Source organism: Gavia stellata, chromosome 5 (genome assembly GCF_030936135.1).
Source record: "Gavia stellata isolate bGavSte3 chromosome 5, bGavSte3.hap2, whole genome shotgun sequence".
Classification (NCBI taxonomy): Eukaryota; Metazoa; Chordata; class Aves; order Gaviiformes; family Gaviidae; genus Gavia; species Gavia stellata.
Window position 1 is genome coordinate 50,213,460 of NC_082598.1, and position 19,463 is coordinate 50,232,922.

The following is a 19,463-nucleotide window of genomic DNA, read 5'->3' on the forward strand; positions in this document are numbered from 1 at the left end:
GATCTTTAGCATATGGTCAAGAGACCCCAAAAGCGAGGACAACTGGGACTGGAAAAGCAGGAACCAGCAGGATGCTCACTCTCAAATGCCATTCAGCGCCGGAGTTCAGGCCCCAACCAGGCTTGCTCTGAGGGGAGGCAAAGCAGACATGGCAGCTCAAGAGATGGCTTCTGCCAGAAAAGTGGGCAAAATGCTGGCATACAGAAGATGGCACTTTTCAGAGCTGCTCAGAGATCACACATTATTTTAGACAGTGCACTTTCCACAATACAACGGGAGAGCAACAAGCAAAGAAATAAGGTCAATCACACACAAACTCACACAAAAGGCCATTACAAGAGAAGCAAAGAGCATCCCCTCCTCTGCTGCACTTCATCCAGGATCACAGCTTGTTTCGAGATGCAGGAGGCCCTGGAGGACCACCAGTGTTTTGGACATAGGGAGTTTAAAGGGGGAGCGCATGAGCCAGACTGGACTAGAAAGAGCCTTTCCTTCCCTCCACCACCACCAGAGGTTTGCTCTATGAGAGAAAATTCAGAGAAAGCACAGACCTGCTGGCTGCTCCTATTTGCATACATAAGGATTTTGCATACTTGGTGCTAGTGGAAACATGTCCCACAGCTCTGGACTTCACCAGCAGCTGCCTGGGAGCCAAACAGAGGCACCTGCATCCCTTCTCCGTGATCTGGTTCTCTCCCACCCCCCTGAGACTCCTGCATTTTTCTTAAACACACAAGCCAAGAGAACGATCCTCCAAGCAAGGCAAAGCTTTATTAAAAATGACTTCCGATTAAAAAGGATTTTTAAATCCTTTTGTAATGATGACTGGATTATCCACATCACGCTGCATTATGCAACTGGGGATAAAGCAGCACAGAGCAAGTGGCAAAAATACCGTCTCCAGCAGAGCCACAACTTTGTGGGCAGCTCCCAGTCCCAACACTCACCTGCAAGGATCAGATGGGGCTGGGCACACTTGGTATATCTCAGAGAAGCAGAATCATGCGCAAGACTTGTATGACACAGCAGCTGCAGAGCAGAGGCTGGTTTGCGACATCGCTTTCAACCAGAGGTGCTGTTTCAGGGGAATACTGCCATTAAATACTTTAGGAAATGCAGGTAAGAGTGACAAACCTCTGACGTGGAGCTTGGCCATGGGTGTGCCATAAAACATGACTTGTCATGCCATATTGGCAATGAACTAGAGGCTGGGCAAGAACTGCACTCAAGCTGCCCCACCTCCCTACAACGGCCTCGCTGGCAGCATCCACCCTGCTATCCAGGGGCAGGAGCAGCCATGCAGTAAGTGAACAGCCATGCTGCCCAGCTTCCCCTGGCCAAAGACACCCAGCCACGTTGCAGCTGCTGGCTTTTAACAGGAAACGCATTTTTAGCATCTGCAAGTTGCTGTGCCAGAAATCCAAGTCACAGATCCAGAGCCAGCCTGCTGCGCTCCCCAGACCAGCCCATCAAGCATCTCCTCTCATCACACCTTCTTTAGTCCAATGGTTTGGTTTTTTTTTTATTTTTTACTTTTTTTTTTTTTTTTTTTAAAATCAGATCCCGATGTGAATCCCTAACTTGAGCATGGTCTTGCCTTGTTTGGCAACATTTCCTTAACATTGTGTTTAGCTTCACTGCAGGCACTCAAAAATGTGCATGTGTGGATGTAACATAACGTGCTAGGCTCCCGTTTGCCGTAGAAGAAAGATGTGATTTATTACAAAGAAGGACAAGGAACAAGTTAAACATAACAGGCAGCTTCAAAAGCTTACAAAAGAACACAGAGAAAGGTAAATTTTTTCTGATCCCAAAGGAAGGTTCTCAAACTTTTCTTTCACCCAAAAAAGTCTTTATTTTGTCTGAGCCTGTGAGGCACAAATACACTGCTTGGGAAAAGACGCACACAAGGCTCAACTCATGATCATTTATTTCCACATCGCATCCTCGGAAGGCTCCAAGCCGACCACAGCAGCCATTTGCTGAGCTGAATTATTTGTCCATGCAAGCATCAGTTAAGATCTTGCCAAAATCTAGTAATGATCACCTCAGAGCCTGCAGGGCTCCCTCTGGGCACATACATGCTCCTCTGAGAAATTATAAACTTCTGACTTACTAAAGTTGGCATGAAAATGTCACCCATGCTAGATCACAGGCTTCTGCTTCACCAGCATGAGCAAGACTCCCTGTCTAAAACCTGACAGTAAAGGTTCAGGTACACAGCTTTGACTAGACCTGTTATCGAGGACAAGGCACACCGGAGCTTCATTCCCCATGTTGCCCTCTGGCACTGGCATAGAGGTGGGCAAAAGTACCTGGAGATGACTGAAGTTCCAGAGCAAGGCTCGCATCAGCTTCATTTTCACCCACTGAATGTTTCTGCACAACTGTCCACCAGAAGCTTAAAAAGAAAGGTAAGAAATAAATTCTTGCTCAGCACATCTCTGGGATATTGCAGCCAGCAAGCAATGGCATCTCTTCCCAGTGTCGCAGTTGTCTGCCTTCACTCCCATCTCAATGTGAAAGCAGGCGTGGGATGTTCAGAAACAAGTCAGAAAGCCACTGAAGCAGAGCAGTCAGCTGTATTAAAATACGAGCTCAAAGCTCCACGGAGCCAGCTTTAACAAAGGTGGCACTGACTTAAAAAAAAAATACCCAACAGTAAAAAAGTTTTAAAGCTTGAATTATATATTCATGACACCAAGAGCTCAAGGTGCGCCAGCGGGCCATGATTCCAGCAGTGCATTTTCAAGCCTGGGATGGCTCAGACCTGGTCCGTAACAGCGTACAGTGAAAGGAAGTCTGTGCATTAAAGAGATCTGTGAAACCAAAAGGCATGACTGGTTCCCGCACAAACTCCCACTGCACATGCAGTTGTCTCGCTACTTTGGAGACAGTGAAACACCATCTTCCCTACACTGTCCTCCTAGAATTTGGAGGATGGAAAGCGGGGTATTGTGTGTGTGTGTGTGTGTGTGTGTGTTAAAATCCGTCACCACTGCCACGCACTATGCCTCCAAGATGCTAAAAAAGTTAACTGCTATCAGAGCAAAGGGCTTATTTTTAAACAGAGCGCTGAGCCCCAAAACAAGGTGTGGGGAGGCCCAGAGACCCTCTGCCAAGCGGACAGGGCTGGAGAGAGCGGAGCAGGACTGCCGGGGGCCCCGACGCAGCGCTGGCACAAGCTCAGCACGAGCAGACTGCCCTCAGAGCCCTGAAGCTGCAGCACGGCTGCCTGACTTCACAGAAACAAATTCCTTCTTTCGCACTGTAGCCATCACTTAGTGCCCAACCAAAATAGATTTAAGCTGTTCCATAGTAAAAATAACAGCGACCAAGAAATGTTATGTCAGATCACAGGAAGGAGAAGCTCTTTTTTGATCGATTTCCTAAATTTAGCTCTTTGATACACCAGAGTCATTTGGGTATGAGAATTTTCCATATCTAATGCATTGTTATCTGAAATAAGAGCATCAAAATCTCTCTCAGACAAAGAAAGAGCCTGTTCAAAGGGAAGATTTAGACAAACGCACAGGGAGCCGAAAACTCATCTGGTTACGCAACGCATGTAAGTAGGCCTGGTGCTTGCTGCCGACTCCCTGGTTTGGAAACCTGCCACCGAGCACATTTGACCCCATCCAGCAGCTCCGCCTGTAAAATACAGCCGCACGCAGCAAGGGGGTAAGAAGCACCATGCAGACCAGGAGAGGAAACACACACAAAACCCTCCGTCTCCTCCCCTCCTTGCAGCAGCATAGACTTATCAACAGGATAAGTCTGTGCCTCTCTCCCTGCCTGGGATGCCCCAGCAGTGTGGAGAGAGGTCCGCCTGCTTGCTCCTCTCTGGACACAGCATGCTGGCTTCCTGAAGATACAGCCCAGATGAGGCTTTCCCAGGAAAGCCAACTCATCCAAAGGACTACTTGGGGACTACTTTGAGCCAGCACTGATCATCCCCAGCTCTCACTGCTTGCTCCTGGTCAAGCTGCCCAGCGATCTGGTGGTGCAAGATGGAGTCACTCAAAAGGGATAATGGTGGGACGAAGGCTGGCTGGTTCAGAACCCACATTAAGGCAGTGGAGGCCAAGCCAGCAGCTGTACCCTCAATCTACAGTGCTCTTTAAAACCAGTTTGGGCCCAGTTTGCTCCCCATCGTTGAGTGAAAGTTTGGCACCATACAGGTGTTGCTCAGTCTAATGCCAGTTTGTCTGGATTTATAATTCCCCATGCCCTTGGGCAACTCCTGTGTGAGACTGCACTTTGCAAGACACCTTCCATGCTACATGTCTCTCAGCTGTGCTGAGCAGGTCAGCTGCCTCCTTACCATCTCTTCTGCTCCAGCTTCTATGGGTCCCATCATGACTAAATCCCCGTGCTAAGGAAGGTCACTGTTCCTGTGAGCCATTTCCCACTTCACAGATAGAGAAGAGGATAAGGAAGTAAAAAAAGGAACAGGACTCCTAATTTACGTAGCTGCCCCAAATTCCCTTTGCTCCCATACAGACAAGGCCCCAGCTGCTCAGCCCATTTTGAGGAAAAAACAAATGAGTTGGGCATAAATACCTTGAAACATTCCCTATCACACACTGCAATAAATACAGCTGCATCTCACTATCTGTTGAGGACATAATCCTGAAAAGTGCAATGGTTAGCAATTTGATAGTTATGCTATTTTTCCCCATAATGTAGTAGAGGAGAACACATGTACAGGCTAGTGAGATATATACAGTATAAATACAGAGGGAGGGTGGAAAGATACAAATGCAAATATCAGGATGGTCAACATGAGATGACTTCTTTTCAGAATGGATCACTATCCCTAGCCATTACCCCATTTTTGGGTCCTTCATTCTTGATTGACCTCGATTTATCTGAGAATTTTAATAAGTGTGATGAAAATGCAACTGTTCAGACACAGGCAACGGGAATACTTACAGAAAAAGACTTGATTTCAGGCAGCCAGTCTCAGACAGAGGTCCCTGCCTCTCCAACCTCCACACCGTACATCCTGTGCCTGTGCATTTCAGCTCTGCACATTGCTAAGTCCTTTCTTTCTAACATTATCTGTTCAGAGAAAAATTGCTTGCCGTCCATACCTGACTGCTGCATCCAAGAAAGAGGCCACAGTGAGTGGAGAAATGGTCAGCAACAGAGCTCCACAGTAACAGCCAGAGATGCAGCAGGGTGCTGCTGCACCATGCAACACTTATGGTCTGTGCTGCAGGACAATTTTGTGGTTCTGCTGCATCCTCTGTAATGTTTCAGGGGCCACACGACAGATATGCATCTTTCTTCTGCTGCAGGAAGCTCACCCTCTGCTTGTTGACCACATAGCAAGGGGCCTTACTAGATGTGAGGACACTTGTTTTGGGGTAGGTTTGAGACAAATCAGCCCCTCTAGCAGTCCTCTGCTGCCAGCTTTGCATCGATACAAAGGCACCAAATGCATTGCGTGTGTCTCTCAAAGTCAAGCAAGACCCAATCACTGTGTTCACCTTCAATATTTTTCCACTGTGTGGTTTCACATGGCAGAAACAGCAGCTAGACACATGGAAAGCAAATTACATCAAGCACCTCTGTCTCAAGCCAAACCCTGCAGATTTTGGTGCTGTGGAAACCATGTCCAACTCATTTTTTAGAAAGCTCATCAACAACCCTACCCTGCTACAGAGCAGGATCTGTCCCTTGTCACAGGCCACTGCTCACTCTGTATTGCTGAAGAGGAAAACACCTGCTAAAAATGCAAAGAACATGCTCCAAGAGAAATTCAACACACAGAAATTGGAGCGCTACTACATGCAGGATCATTCAAGAGACAAGTCCTGAGTGAAGTGTGCCACAATCTTGCACTCTGTTAGGACAAAACCCTACAATATTAATTTTATCATCAATCCCAGCATGAGGTCCAGAAATCCCTGTCCTGCCATTGTTGTACCTTTGTTTCCTTCCTGTTACGCTGTAACAGAGAGAGCCTGAAAACTCTACAGAAAGCGATGGGTACCAGATGAAGGAGGAGGGACCTCTCCCAGAATAGTCTGGGTTCCCTCTCATGTAACACAAAATGAAAATGCTTGGCAAGCATCACCCTAAAACTGGGAAAAGGGGAAGATATCCTGGCATTGCTTTCATAAAGGGCCTTACAGAGATGCACTTTGCCAAGCTTGTGAAACCCCACTAACACAAGCACAGCAGAAGTCTCCCATCATCTCATCAGCACAATTCAATGTAACCTAGATCAACAACAATACAGCTCCTTCCTGGAGTATTCAAGCATCACCTCCTAGTCAGCATGTGGCAAAACCAGGCAGGTCCGAACAGGATTTGAGTTGCAGCTTTGTTTTGCTCTGAAGGTTACTTGCCTCCACAGTTCAGTTTAGTCTGATCCTCACAAAGCACTAAGTTTAATGGGCTTCCCCACAGAAGTGCCTAGCTTACCTCAAAGCTGTCGCCTGCTTCATGCAGAGCTTGTCATGCTGAACTGTCAATTCAAAATTAATGTTACCTTGTAAAGTGTACGTCCTAGGCCAGTTTCACACCCATCCCACAGGAGTCCAACCTAGCCACAGCTAAAACTAGTAAGTAGGTATACTCAGTACACTTTTGGGAGAAGCACAAAGCTCTTGAAAATGACCACAGGGGAAAAAACCAACTCTGAAATTAAGGTTTTGCTTTAAATCACAACCAGCTCGAGCAGGCAAGTGCTCCAGAAGTTACAGTTCAGTCTGAACACAGCCTCCATCCACTGGCCACAGGCAAGTCACCCCTAACCACAGAGCCTGCATCAGTCCTAAACCACACTGCCACTGACCATGTTGGCAACCCGATCAGCGTATTCAGGACCAAGCTTTAGCCAGGAAAATACCACAAGTACAATATGACTTCAGCCTCCAGCAGCCTGCTGGGGCAGAACCATAAGCCCTCAAAGATGGTCCAGCTGAACACCCCAAATTAAATTTCTCCCAAAGCCAACCAGCTGGTTGTTTCACAGTTCTTCATCACCCCAACCCCTGTTCTTACATCTGCTTCTCAAGAAAGAAACCACTAGAGGACAAATCTCTCCCAGCTGCTCAGCTGGAACAAAGGCCACATCCACACAGGTGATCTTCCCGTTACAGGCTGTAAACTGCGTCCACTCAACAGCTTCTAAAAACACCAAGGCCTCCTCACCCTCTGTATGAGACACAGCTCCTTCACACTGCGGTCACCAGAATCCCATCAGCTCTCCTGCTGCAGGCAAGGAGATCACTGTATAGCAGACCAAGGAGGCAGGCTGAGACTCCTACAACCCAGCTGCATTGCTTTCTCAGACCCAGGTATGTTCTCAGCTAGCCAAAAGCACAGACAGATTTTGTTTGCAGCAGCAGGAGTCCAATTGTTATAATTGACACCGTACTTTAAGCACTCCCTCCTCGTCCCTATGAAACGCTCCCTTAAATAGCACATCCTTAAATTGACATCTCACAAGCTCACCTGAGAAGAGGTAAACCAACCTGCTTACTCTCACAGTTGTCCACATCTGTATGGCAAGCACCAAGTACCACAAGCAAGGAGAGGGAGATAAAAGGACATAACTGATCATCTTGTAGTCACCCCCCAGACCACAGTTTTCTCTACTCATCTGCAGCAGTTATTCTTCCTCTACTTGGGGGGGTGGGGGGAGAAGGTAAAAAAAATTGTACTCTGATAACTTCCAAGAATTCAAACCTGACACAGAACTTTTCATTAAATACATTTTCTCCCTTCTCCCCGGCAAACTGCTTTCAAGAGCCAAACAACTAGCCTGCACTATTATTAGCAAATCACTAATCAGAGAGCACACTAGGCTACCACAATTACCTGCTTAATATTGCAAATGCAACAAGACACCACAGCATAAAGGAGAATTACCTACCAAATGCACTCATATTTTGCTTTTAAAGTAATACTTGTTTTTTCACAGCTCTATCCCAATGTCAAGTAACATATTCACAACATCACCAAAAGGCAACAAAGATTCAGCACTGTTGGTGATTTCCCACCATCCTCTCCTGAGATGCAAAAGGAGTAGGACCTTGCAATACATCTGCATGTGGATCACGCACATGATACATCTCAACTGAACTTACATGGAAAAACTTTTCAAACCCAAGTGTTTTTAGAAAGAGGCACCATGCCACCAGAAGTGCGTGCACACAGCAGGAAGCAAAGCACGTTTCATGGTATCTGTGTCCACAGCGTGCTGAAGCAGAGCACAAATCAGTCCTCATGTAATGAGTTGACTCTGGAGAGGGGAAAACCTACATCAACATTTTCTCACCCCCACAGTCAGTAGCTTTTAAATAGTTCTCATGCAACAAAACAAAGAATCATTGGGTACTGCACATCTCTTTCATAGGTCATTTCCTGCAAAGACAAATTTCAGTGACTGTAAAAATAAAAAACACAAACCAAAGAAATGCACCAATGCACTGAAGGCCAAGAATTCTGCTTTGCTTCGCTAACCAAACCAAAAAGATCCACTCAACCAAATCTAGTGTTTCCCTGGTTCGTTGATGGCAGCTCAAAGTCCAGAGGCCCAAAGCCCAGAGATGACTCCCATGGGGAATGGGGCAGGGCAAGACAAGCTGTTAAGGAGCAAACCAGAAGAGTTTTCTTCTACCTGACTGACATATCAGGAAACCTTTCCCTTAACAGAAATGCATAGAACTTTTTGCATAAGGAAGAGGGTTCCTCCAAACAGTGTTAAATATGCACACTGCCATCCTAATTTTAAGTAATTTTAGCAAGTTCCATATTAGGAGCCTTAAAAACCCCAACACACACAAAGCAATGCACACAGTACAAGGTAACCAGACACTGCAGGCAGCAGGACAGCTTTAACAGGCAATTCAAAGTCTCAGCCTGCTTTCTGGCATCCACAGTTGAGTTTGTCCTTCCCATTCCTGTGTCCTCCCAAGCCACATACACCATCAGGTACGAGCCCAGCTCTGTGCTGGCTACTCCAGTTCTCCCCAAGGACTGGTTCCCACACCTACACCCCACCAGGCTCGATCCCATGGCAGCCATTCATGCTGCACACCACACTCTTCCTCCGGCAATTTCTCTGCCTCCTCCAAGATCACGAAACATTTGTTGTCTCTTTCCTGAATGCGTTGTTTAAATTAGAGGATGCCCTGCCACAGCCACCAAGCAAGAGGACCTCAAACACTCACCATGCAACACACAGCTTAACCTGAAGGAAATCTCTAAAAATCCCTGGTGGTAAAAGACTGTGTTTCTACACCATTATGTTCAGCAAGTCACACCACTCAAGGTTGTCAGTTCAGCAGCATAGAAATCAGCTCTTGTTGGTAAGCTAAATAATCAGCACTAGAGCTACAGAATCACACTAGCTTCCCCAAGCCCAGCAAGCAATCTGTTCTCTTCTCCTCCTGAATCACAGGGCCTTGTTGAGCTTTATCCTGCCACCCAGATCATCCATGTCCAGTGCTCACGCTGTGCTGAAAGTCCTGCCCCACTGTCTGTTATTACGCCACAGTACTCCACTGAAGCCACAACCTTCAGAAGAGCATGACAACAGCCCCCAAACAGCTGCAGCATCTACTTTGAAAGTCAGGCAAAAAAGGCTCCACCCTCAAATGGGGAAAATAAAAGGCTGCCAAAAGCTAGCATCAGGCTCTATTACAAGCAGCCGTTGCTCTACTGCAATTGTCTGTGAAAAAAAACCCAGCTGCTTACAATTAGATACCTGACATCAGCCTTTCATTGAGAGGCAGCTCAGATTTTGGAGCAACTTCTGAGCCCTTCTGACAAAACCAGTCCCACCTGCTCCCTCCTCACCTTGCACAGGACTTGACAGCATGACACATCATGGGATCTTCCACCCCTCCATCTCCTGACTCCATACCAGCCACCGAGGGAGTTCATGCTTGCTTCTGACTCCAACACAGGGATGGTGAGCATGGTTCACTTCAAGTCACATGAATAAGGTGGCCTAGAATTAGCCCTGCTCTGGCCATGATGGAGTCTCACAGGAGAACTATGCTGTGATACCTCCATCCGCACCCCTGAAGGTCACTGGCATATAATCCTTGCTTCTGATCACCTCTGATGTGGGAGACAGGCAGAGTAGAGGCTCGTGATCTCCTCCCTGTTCTGATACCTTAGGAAGGGGGCAGCAAGGCAGTCAGGAGACGTGCAATTCCTCTCCACAGGAGAGATCTGCCTAGCCTCCAGCATTTCTCAAAGCTCCCCAATAGCTTCGCAGCGCCCTTTTGGAGAGGGGCTGTTATGCTTATGCCCAGGGCTTTCTGTCTGTTGTCACATTTTTAATCTGTGAAAAGCCAGATCATCTTTTCTTGCTTGTGACAGCATTTTGCCCATTTTCTGCAACGGACAAAGCCCCCAGCTTTCTAATGTCTGCATTCATACAGGTAACTTCACAGGCAGGAATAAAGGAAAACCACTAGTCAAACACAATCCCCACCCCACCACAAACACCAGAAGAATCACACACTGGACATCAGGACACCTTGTGCAGACCACAGCCTGGAAGAGCCCTGAGTGGCCCAGACCCAGCCTAGCACAGGGCAAGAGAAGACAGCAGCAGAGAATTAGCAGGTGCAGATGAAGGCAAGCTTGGAAAATCCAGCCACGTTTGTCCAAACAAAGCAATAGCTTATGGGACATGAACAACCTAAAAGCCCTTCAGTCCAGGGGCTAAAAGAGCATGACATACAAAAATCACACCATTTCACAATACTTGTGACAACCCAATTGAGGCCTCGTCATTTTGGAGTGATGAACCATTCTTGTTGGTCACTCCAAGCAGGGATATGCCTTTCTTAACCTGGCAGGGATACTTTTAGTATACAGTATATAGTGCAAATGTAAAAGAAAAAAAAAATTCAATACACCACTTATCAGCCAAGCAGATGACTGCAGCCTCAAAGCACACTGAGATTCCAGCTCAGATGCCAATTCAGTTACTATTTCACCGAGCTACAAAACTGTTTCAAACACGAAAACTTCCTTAAAAGGACCCTATCAAGGCATTTGTATATCACTTTTATTCACTGTTTGTTTGCAATAAACCCTCAGAAGACTGAATCCAGAATCTCAATTCTTATTAACCATTTCTATGCATACTAGCTTGTTCTTAGAGAATTTCTGTGTGCATTATCAACGGAAGTTATAGAGTGTGTGCACACAGGACCGGGAGGGGAGGGAAGGGAAGGAGAGGAAATGCAAGGATTAATCCTCAACTCATGAAAAACCAAGTCCCCTCTTTAAAGGGGATTCCAATGAAAATTTTGGATGACCAAAGAATGCACCATCAGTTTCATGAATGACGACACAGATTGCACAACCAGACACACAGCCAGACTGCACTTCCATTTTTGAGCACAAATTTGGCAGTGTCTCCACAGAAGTATTTCCCTTATTAAGGTCAACAGGATGCAAAGCAGTTCTTCAATGGAGTCCTAAAAAGACCACAGCCCTATTTAAGAATTAGCAGCATTGTAATTGCCAGGGATTTCCACTGAAAGAGCTTGGAAAGAAACATAGACATCTTCCTCACTACATATTTTCATAACATCAGACCCATCTCTTTCCTACACCCTGTCAAAAAAGACGCCAACCACGATTCACTTGCATGACAGCAAGCTTGGCAGCACAACTCTAAACACGCACACCTCCTGATCAACAAAATCAGGAGAAAAAGAAAAAGTCTTCAGCTTCATGATTGCCATTTAGGGGCTCCTAAACAGTCTTTTATTCATAGAAGAGAGACACAGCAAAGAATATTTTAGATTAAATGCAGACATACAGGCCTCCCCAAGCCAAATCACAGTTCACATTTTTCATACAACCCAGGTCATTGCTGGGCTAGATTTAAGCATCATCCAAGAAGACAAAGCAGGTTTCTCTATAAATTGCAGCCTTTAATCACGCTTCAGCACTTCCACAGATCAGCCCTGCTTTTGAAACACATTTGTCTTCTCAACATGCTCTTCCCTCAGCTAGACTCGCATAGTATTTGTGCTAAGATAGTCAGCCCCTGCCCCAAGGCAGGGCCACTTGGGACGCTAAGCCCTGTGCCTCTGGCAGCAAAGCCTGGCTTGTCCCGTGGAGAGAGAGCATCGGAAATGCTGCAACCCCCTTTCCACCAGCAGCATCACCCAGTTGGCATTTGGAGGCCTGACACAGGAGCCCCCGCTCCTCCCATGCCCAGCGACACGCTGCTTACCTGTGCCTCCCCTTCCCGGCACACCCGGCCTGGCTCCCAGGTGACAGCAATCCTTTCCCACCTCTAAGGAAAGATACATGGCACAGCCAAACCCAAAGGAAAAGGCCGTTCAATTTCAATGCCCCCCTTATGCTTCCAGACCTGCTCTGTCACTGGACAACAAAGATGCCAATCGCTTGCAGACAGACCGGCTCCCCTTCATGTTTCACTTTTAAAGCATCATCTACTCACCAGGGAAAAAAATGGGTGAGCCACAAAAAAAAAAAAAAGGAAAAAGAAAAAAAAAGAAAAAAGGACATATGTGACTACAGACCTGAATTATTCACAAGCTAAACCTTTAATAGCCACCCATCACACCTGCACATACAGTTTGCTGTCTTAGCTAATTTTGGAGGGGTTTGTCAGTTGGTTGGATTATTTTTTTAGGGGTTCTGGGTTTTTTTTTTTTTTTTTAGTTTTTGGGGTTTTTTTGGAAAGCAGCCCACATTGCCCCAGGCACCATGTCAGCAGCAAGACCCAGCATGCAGATACCAGGCAGCAACTCACACAGCATGGGTTCACCCCCCCCCCAGTCCAATGGCTCTTACATAAGCTAGCACAGTTAGAAGGAGATACACTCTACAGAGCCAGGGCGCAGGCTGAGGAGCAAACAGCATCTCCTTATTCTCGAGGTCCAGAGGAAAAAAATGAAAAAACCCAAACCCCAAAACAACCCCCCAAAACACATCTTCTTACTCAAATTTGCCCATGAACCAATTCAGCACTACTGCTTGATTTAACTCAAATCATACTCCAGTTCCCCCACAATTTCAGGCCACCTGTAAATAAAGAATGTTGCGACATACTTCCAACATCGCTGTATGTGTATATAAAAAATGCACAGTTCTAGAGCACTGCTTACAGTCCAGACTGTGTTTTGGTTTCACACAGATTTACACACCAAAGCACCTTTCCCATGGCTCCCACAAGCCCCAGAGCAAACTCAAGCACAGCAGAGAGGACACAGGTTAGGAGGCAGTACCTGTACACACACAAAGTAAAACAGATGCTGCTGGAAAACACCACCGATAAAAATCACAACTTTAGAGGCGACAGCTTTAAAAAGCACCACGACTAGTCACATTCCAGGGGAGAGAGATTATGGTTTTTTTGTTAGATGAAGGGGGAGAGAGGAAGGAAAATAATTGCTCTCAAGAATAGCTCCAAAAGGCGCAGTCTGGGAATCACTTCTAGGTGAGACACTTAAACAAAGAAGACAGTGTATCCCTCTCTCTTCAGGGAGGAATGCTTCCTGCTAGAGACAGGGCTCAGATACGAGAAAGCGGGTTTTTTTTTATACAGGGCTACGGAGACCAACACACCCATTGTCTACCAGCAGGAGCTTTCCTGCATTCTGAGAAGCTGCAGCACAGGCCAGGTTTTGGGGGTGGAGGGTTGAAGGGGGGGGACCGGGGACACCTGCAGTCTCTTAGGCATCTCTATCCGTGTTTACAAATAGCCCCAAGGAAGGGGGAGCTGCAGGGTAAAAAGAATTGGGAAAAAACCGCAGTGCTATTCAAAGGAATCAAAACAAGGAGAAGGACAGGTCAGGGCCTTTTCAACAATGGCACCGCCAATGCTCGGGGCTAAAACCCAAAAAGAAGAGAGAAAAGGCACCAACAAAGGGGGATGTAACACCCCCCTCATCTCAGAGTAGGGTTATTTTAAGCCTGTCTCCTTGGAGCTACCCTAATATTTTTCTCTCATGACTCAAGTCACCAGGGAAGGGAGTTAAAGCAGAGGAGGAGAAAAAAAGAAAAAAGAAAAAAAGAGACAGAGCTAAGACTAACACCGTAAGACTCCCTTCTAGAAGGGGAAAAGTCCCAGGAGAGATGAGAGGCAAGCTGGGCTGTGCCTTACCTGGAAAAGTGTGTGGGTTGGGTGACCCTCTTTTAAGGCACTTTGAACAGAGGACATGCACAGTGTAGTACAGGCCCGGCCATTCCTGGAGCAGGACATTCAGTTCTTCCACTAAAGGGGTAATAGCTTGCCAAGCTGTCCAGATATTTGGTAGGGACGCATGACTAGCAATAGACAGAGTATCTGGCTGCAGAGCTCCCCTGGCAGGCCGGTAACTCACCACCACGGGCACCTTTCCCCGGTAGGCATAGATCTGGTATTTGCCATCTGACCGCTGAACCACGTGGCTGTTAATCTGGACACTGTAGCGTGCAAACAAGCCGGGTGGGAAAATGAATGGAAAGCTATATTCAATCTGCAGCTGCTCGACCACGAAAGACTGTCCGCTCAGATTGGCGCCGTTGATCCACGCCTCTGCATGGGGCACCTCATTTTTCACGTAGCAGGGAAACTTGTACCAAGCGGCCGCCCCATTTAGGGGCTTGCATTTGGGTTTGTTGACACAGTAACAGAGCCCCATCTTCTCCAGCAGCTCCAGGATGAGCTGCAGATCCTCCCGGCTCTGGATGTGGGGCTTAAGAAGGAGACGGATAATGTGGGCAGGGAGGAGGCCGTGCAGCAAGAAGCCCTCCACGTAATGATGGAGCTGAGTGGCCCTCAGTTCGTCAATGTGGGTGTCGCTGAGCAGTTTCTGGAGCAGCACGGTGGCATCCCGCTGGCAGAAGACGTTGAGGATGTCGATGAGCCGTGGCAGGTTGTGGAACACATATTCCCGCAAGGTGAGGTGCTCCTCAAAGTAGAGCAGCTTCCCACTCTCGTGCAGGTAGGACAGGGCGCTCTGGAGCCGATCCTCTGTCAGGCCCGCCTGCAAGCCCAACCGGGCAGAGTCCCACCAGCTAAGCCACAGCTGCTGAGCTTGTGGCTGGAAGTGCAGCTCCTCCAGCACTTGCCAGGATTTGGGCAACACCCGGTGCAGGTTTGGGAAGATATCCCGGTGCTCAGCCACTGAGAGGAGCTTGTCCCGCAGGCGACGCACCTGGCAACGGTCCCGGCAGCTGAAAGGCAGCACTGGAGAGAGGATCTGCGGGCGGTGGTTGAGAAGGTACTGAAACTGGGCTTTCTTTCGCCGCAAGTTCTTGTCCGAGACCCCATAAAAGGCAGCATGCGGGCTGGAGCAGCGCAGGTCAAAGTCCTGTCCCAGAGCTTCATCCACCTGCTGGACCAAGCTCTGGAGTCCCTCAGCATCCCTCTTCTCCTGCTGAGCTATCTGGTGATGGATATCCAGACACTTCTCTTCCAACTCTCTCTCTGCACAGAGGTCAGCATGGGTTCCCACCATGCACACCACGGCATGGGGCACCTTGGAACCGAGCCAGTGCAAGAAATAGCCCACTGAGGGGTAGAAGTGCTGAGGGACGTAGGCACTCAAATTCACCACCAGCACGTACAAGGCTCCAGGAGAGAGGAAGAAAGACTGGATCACATCATAGCTCGGGTCCCCTGCCAGCTCATACACAATGAATGTCAGGCCTCTCTCTGCATCCGCTGTCCAGTCCATCACTTCAATGCCCTTGCTGCCTCCCGACAGTCCCAGTCCTGATGCTACTTGGGGGGCATTCAGTGGCAGCGACGGTGCAGGGCACGGTGTTTCCCCTTTCATTCGGTGAGAGGGCACGTGAGAAGGGATGTCCTGCTGCTCAATGGGGAGATGTTCTAGCGGCTGCATGGCAGGTACCCGCACTGAGGAAGCGTCCTGAGGTTCCGGGAAGGGGCAACACCCAACTGGCATTCTCCCAACGTCCTGCTGCTGCCCAGGGCACCCTCTGGGCTGGGTGCTCCCTGCCCCCAGACTTCCCACACCCTCCCTCTGCCCATCCTCCTCCATGAGGCATCGTCTCAGCAAGGTCTTTCCTGCATCCTTTAGGCCCATGAGGACCAGCTTGAGGCGGGGTTTGAGGGCAGGCTGGGAGTGGGCCAGCTCCTGCTGGTAGGCTGCGATGTAGGGGATGCCTTTCATGCACACCTCATAGGGGGGCTGGATGAGGGGGTTGTCTTTGATCTTCCACAGGGTGACGCGGGAAAGCTGCCCGAAGCCCTCAGGCAGGATGGCAATCTGGTTGCCTTGCAGGACCAGCTCCTCCAGGCTGTGGAGGAGCACGATGGAGTCAGGCAGGTAGCGGATGCGGTTGTTGTCCAGCCAGAGGGTGCGGAGCTGGCGGAGCTGACAGAGGCGAGGGGGCAGCAGGGTCAGCTGGTTGCGGCTCAGGTAGAGCTCCTCCAAACTGGGCAGCGCCAAGATGGCAGCAGGGAACTCCCCCAGCAGATTGGAGGAGAGGTTCAGCATCTTGAGCCGCTGCAGGCTGCCGAAGCCAGCGGGCAGGGCCTGCAGCCGGTTGCCGTCCAGCATGAGGCTCTCGAGGGCGCTCAGCTGGCAGAGGCCCTCGGGCAGGGCCGCCAGCCCGGTGCCACTCAGCCAGAGGATCTTGAGGCGGTGGAGAGCGGCGATGCCCTCGGGCAGAGCCCCAAGGTGGCGGTTGCCGGAGCAGTCGAGCTCCTCCAGGGCGGCCAGCTCCAGCAGCGGGACAGGGAAGGAGGGCAGCAGGTTGTGGTCGACGTCGAGGGCGCGGAGGTGCTGCAGGCGGCCCAGGCCCTCGGGCAGGTGGCGCAGGCGGTTGAAGCTGAGGTCGAGCTCCTCGAGGTGGCCCAGCTCGGCCAGGCGGGGGGGCAGGCCCGGGCCCTCGGCACCCAGCTCGTTGTGGCTGAGGCTGAGCTTGCGCAGGCCCCGCAGCCCCGCCAGCGCCCCGCCGTCCCCCAGGCCCCGCAGCCGGTTGTGGCTGAGGTCGAGCTCGGCCAGGCGGCCCAGGTGGCGCAGGGCGGCGGCGGGCAGGCGGCCCAGCCGGTTGCGCCGCAGGCTGAGCACCCGCAGCCCGCTCAGGGCGGCGCCCACCTCCTCGGGCAGCTCCTCCAGCCCCCGCCCGCTCAGGTTGAGCGCCTCCAGCTCCCCCAGGGCCGCCGCCGCCGGGGGCGGGCGGCGAGATGCGGCGACGGTGGGCGGCGGCGGCGGCCCCCCCGGCGGCCCCGCGTCCGGCTCCGGCTCGGGCTCGGCGGGGCCGCCCCGCAGCTTCCGTGCGCGCAGGGCGGCGTCGCGCCACAGCCGCACCGCCTTCGGGGGCTCCGTCTGCGCCATGGCCGGGGGAGCGGGCCCCCGCCCCGCCCGACCCTACCTGCCGCCGCCGCTGCTGCTCGCCATGGGCGCGGCCGCGCTGCGCGTCGCCGCCGCCGCCACCGCCACCGCCGCCGCGGCGGGCTCGGGGCTCCCCACAGCTCCGCGCCGGCACTGCCAGCCACGCCGCGCCGCCCCGCGCACGTAACCGCCGCCGCCCCGGCGGGGGCGGGACGCAGATACGCGCCGCCCCGCGCCGCCCGCGGGGGCAGCCCGCCCCGCCAGCGCCGCGCCGCCTCCGCGCCGGGCAGAGCCGGCCCCTGCCGCGGGGACCGCCGGCGCCGGGACACCCCGCCCGGCCTGCCTGGAAACACCCGCCCGCCGGGCACCGGCCGCGCCTCCCGGGGTGTGACAGCAGCCGCCGCCCCGGGGTCTCACCCTGCCGCTGGGCTTGCTGCGAGGTTTGTGGGCCGCTCGGCTCGCAGAGACCCCGCGGAGTAACGGCAAGAGCTGTTGTGTTGCTGGTCTCCGCGTCGTTTCTGCACCAGGCAAAGGCTGGTTTTTCATCCAGCCCTGCAAGAAACCGAGATTAACCTCCTTCCCATTAAACGGCTTTCGTGTTGGAGGGTACTAAAGCCTGTGACCCGCTGGTTAGCCAGAGCAACTCTGCCACCTTCCTGCCGCGCTTTGTTTCCTTTGCTGCGTACATCTGGCCGGATCCTAAACACTGCCTTCTTCAGGATCCTCGGCCAAGCTTTGCTCCTAGGGCTCAGAGAAATACGCCTGGAAATTTCCACCACTGCTACAGGGGGGAAAAAGAGCCGTTTCATAGCGGGGCCGCGAGGCAGACTGACAGGGGCTGCGGACACTCAGATCTCCCGAGTTGCGTGGCCTTACCCTTATAAATGCGGGTGATGCACTGTGGCCAAAGGTTCAGAGGTTTTAAAATGCCGCTATCTTTGTACAGCACTGAATACTCCAGCATGCTTTGGGGACCTCAGAACAGTTGCTTCCTCCCACCTTCTCATGTTGTGACAGCTACCATTAAACCATGCCGTAAGCTATTACTTCAGAGCCATGAAGAGAAAGAAAAGCATTTGAAATGAAAAGCGGGCCACTGGGCAACCAGTTTCACAGCCTTTATTATCTTCTTTATTGTGGAGACTCCTCACAAGAATGAGGCCTTCTCTTTTGGACAGCCCTGCACATCTAACCATGCTCCCGCTTGGAGAGAACTGACCCGGTGCGGAGCTATAGTCACTGCACTAAATCACTAAATGTACTAATTACTAAAACTACAGATTGCAAAGGCTCAGATTCGGTTCCCGTCTTTCCCATCAGTAACAGACAAACAGGGGCAAAATCAGCTTTTCAGACCCACTGAGTCCTAACAAACCTTCACCAGGGTTCTGCTAAATGCCTTTCTGAGCATGAGGTCACTCCTGGGTAGGGAAAAAATTGCAGTGTTGGCTGGTAAAGCCAAACAAAGGATGCAAAGGACAGGGAGGAAAGCCCATAGGCCTGGGAGAAAGCACGGCTGTGTGAAGGTAAGACCCAGCTCCAAGCAGGGTTCAGGAGCTGCCCAAAGACAGCAGAGGCAGTCCTGGGGTCTGGGCCAATGGTTTGGCTCCAGGGCCACCACTCGGGCTCAGGGGGAACGGGTATGCAGGGATACTCATGATCCAGGAGGCTCTGTTGAGAGGGATTAAACCTGGCGATAAAGCTCTTCCCATCCTTCCTGCTTGGCTGGTGTCAGATCCTGACCCTGGGAAACAACAATACTTCATGGCCTCTTGATAAATTGTGCCCATCTGGAGCTAGTTTCCAGGCTTGCCCTCGTTTATTTTCAGAGCATCCCTGCATTGGGTCAGTAAATCTTTTATTTGGGCTAATCCAGTTTTTGTGTCTTTGCTCTTCCTGAAGATCGCTGGGGAAGTAGCCCTTCTCTGTGTGCCAAAAGGAGCACTTTCCTTCCCCACTTCAAAACCAGCACATTCAATTCCTCCTGGGGAAAGAGTAATTCTCTTCTCCCACCCTCTTGCCCAATTGCTCGTGATACCAGGTCAATGGTTTCATTTCCAACTCTCTACACGCAAAGCCACTCAGCCTGGTGCTATCAAAATCACATTTTTAAAGCAAGATGATGATTCTAGAAAGAAAAGATCTCTGCAG

The 19,463-nt window shown here is 50.6% G+C and overlaps 1 protein-coding gene across 1 annotated transcript in view; it reads right to left on the minus strand.

The window, feature by feature from the left end:
- Window positions 1–17,315, minus strand: part of MFHAS1 (multifunctional ROCO family signaling regulator 1) — a 29,633-nt gene extending 12,318 nt beyond the window's left edge. The window contains exon 1 of the mRNA XM_059817684.1: window positions 14,129–17,315. Coding sequence (XP_059673667.1) covers window positions 14,129–17,315 — 3,187 coding nt within the window. The remainder of the gene's footprint in view (window positions 1–14,128) is intronic.
- Window positions 17,316–19,463: the final 2,148 nt, after the last annotated feature.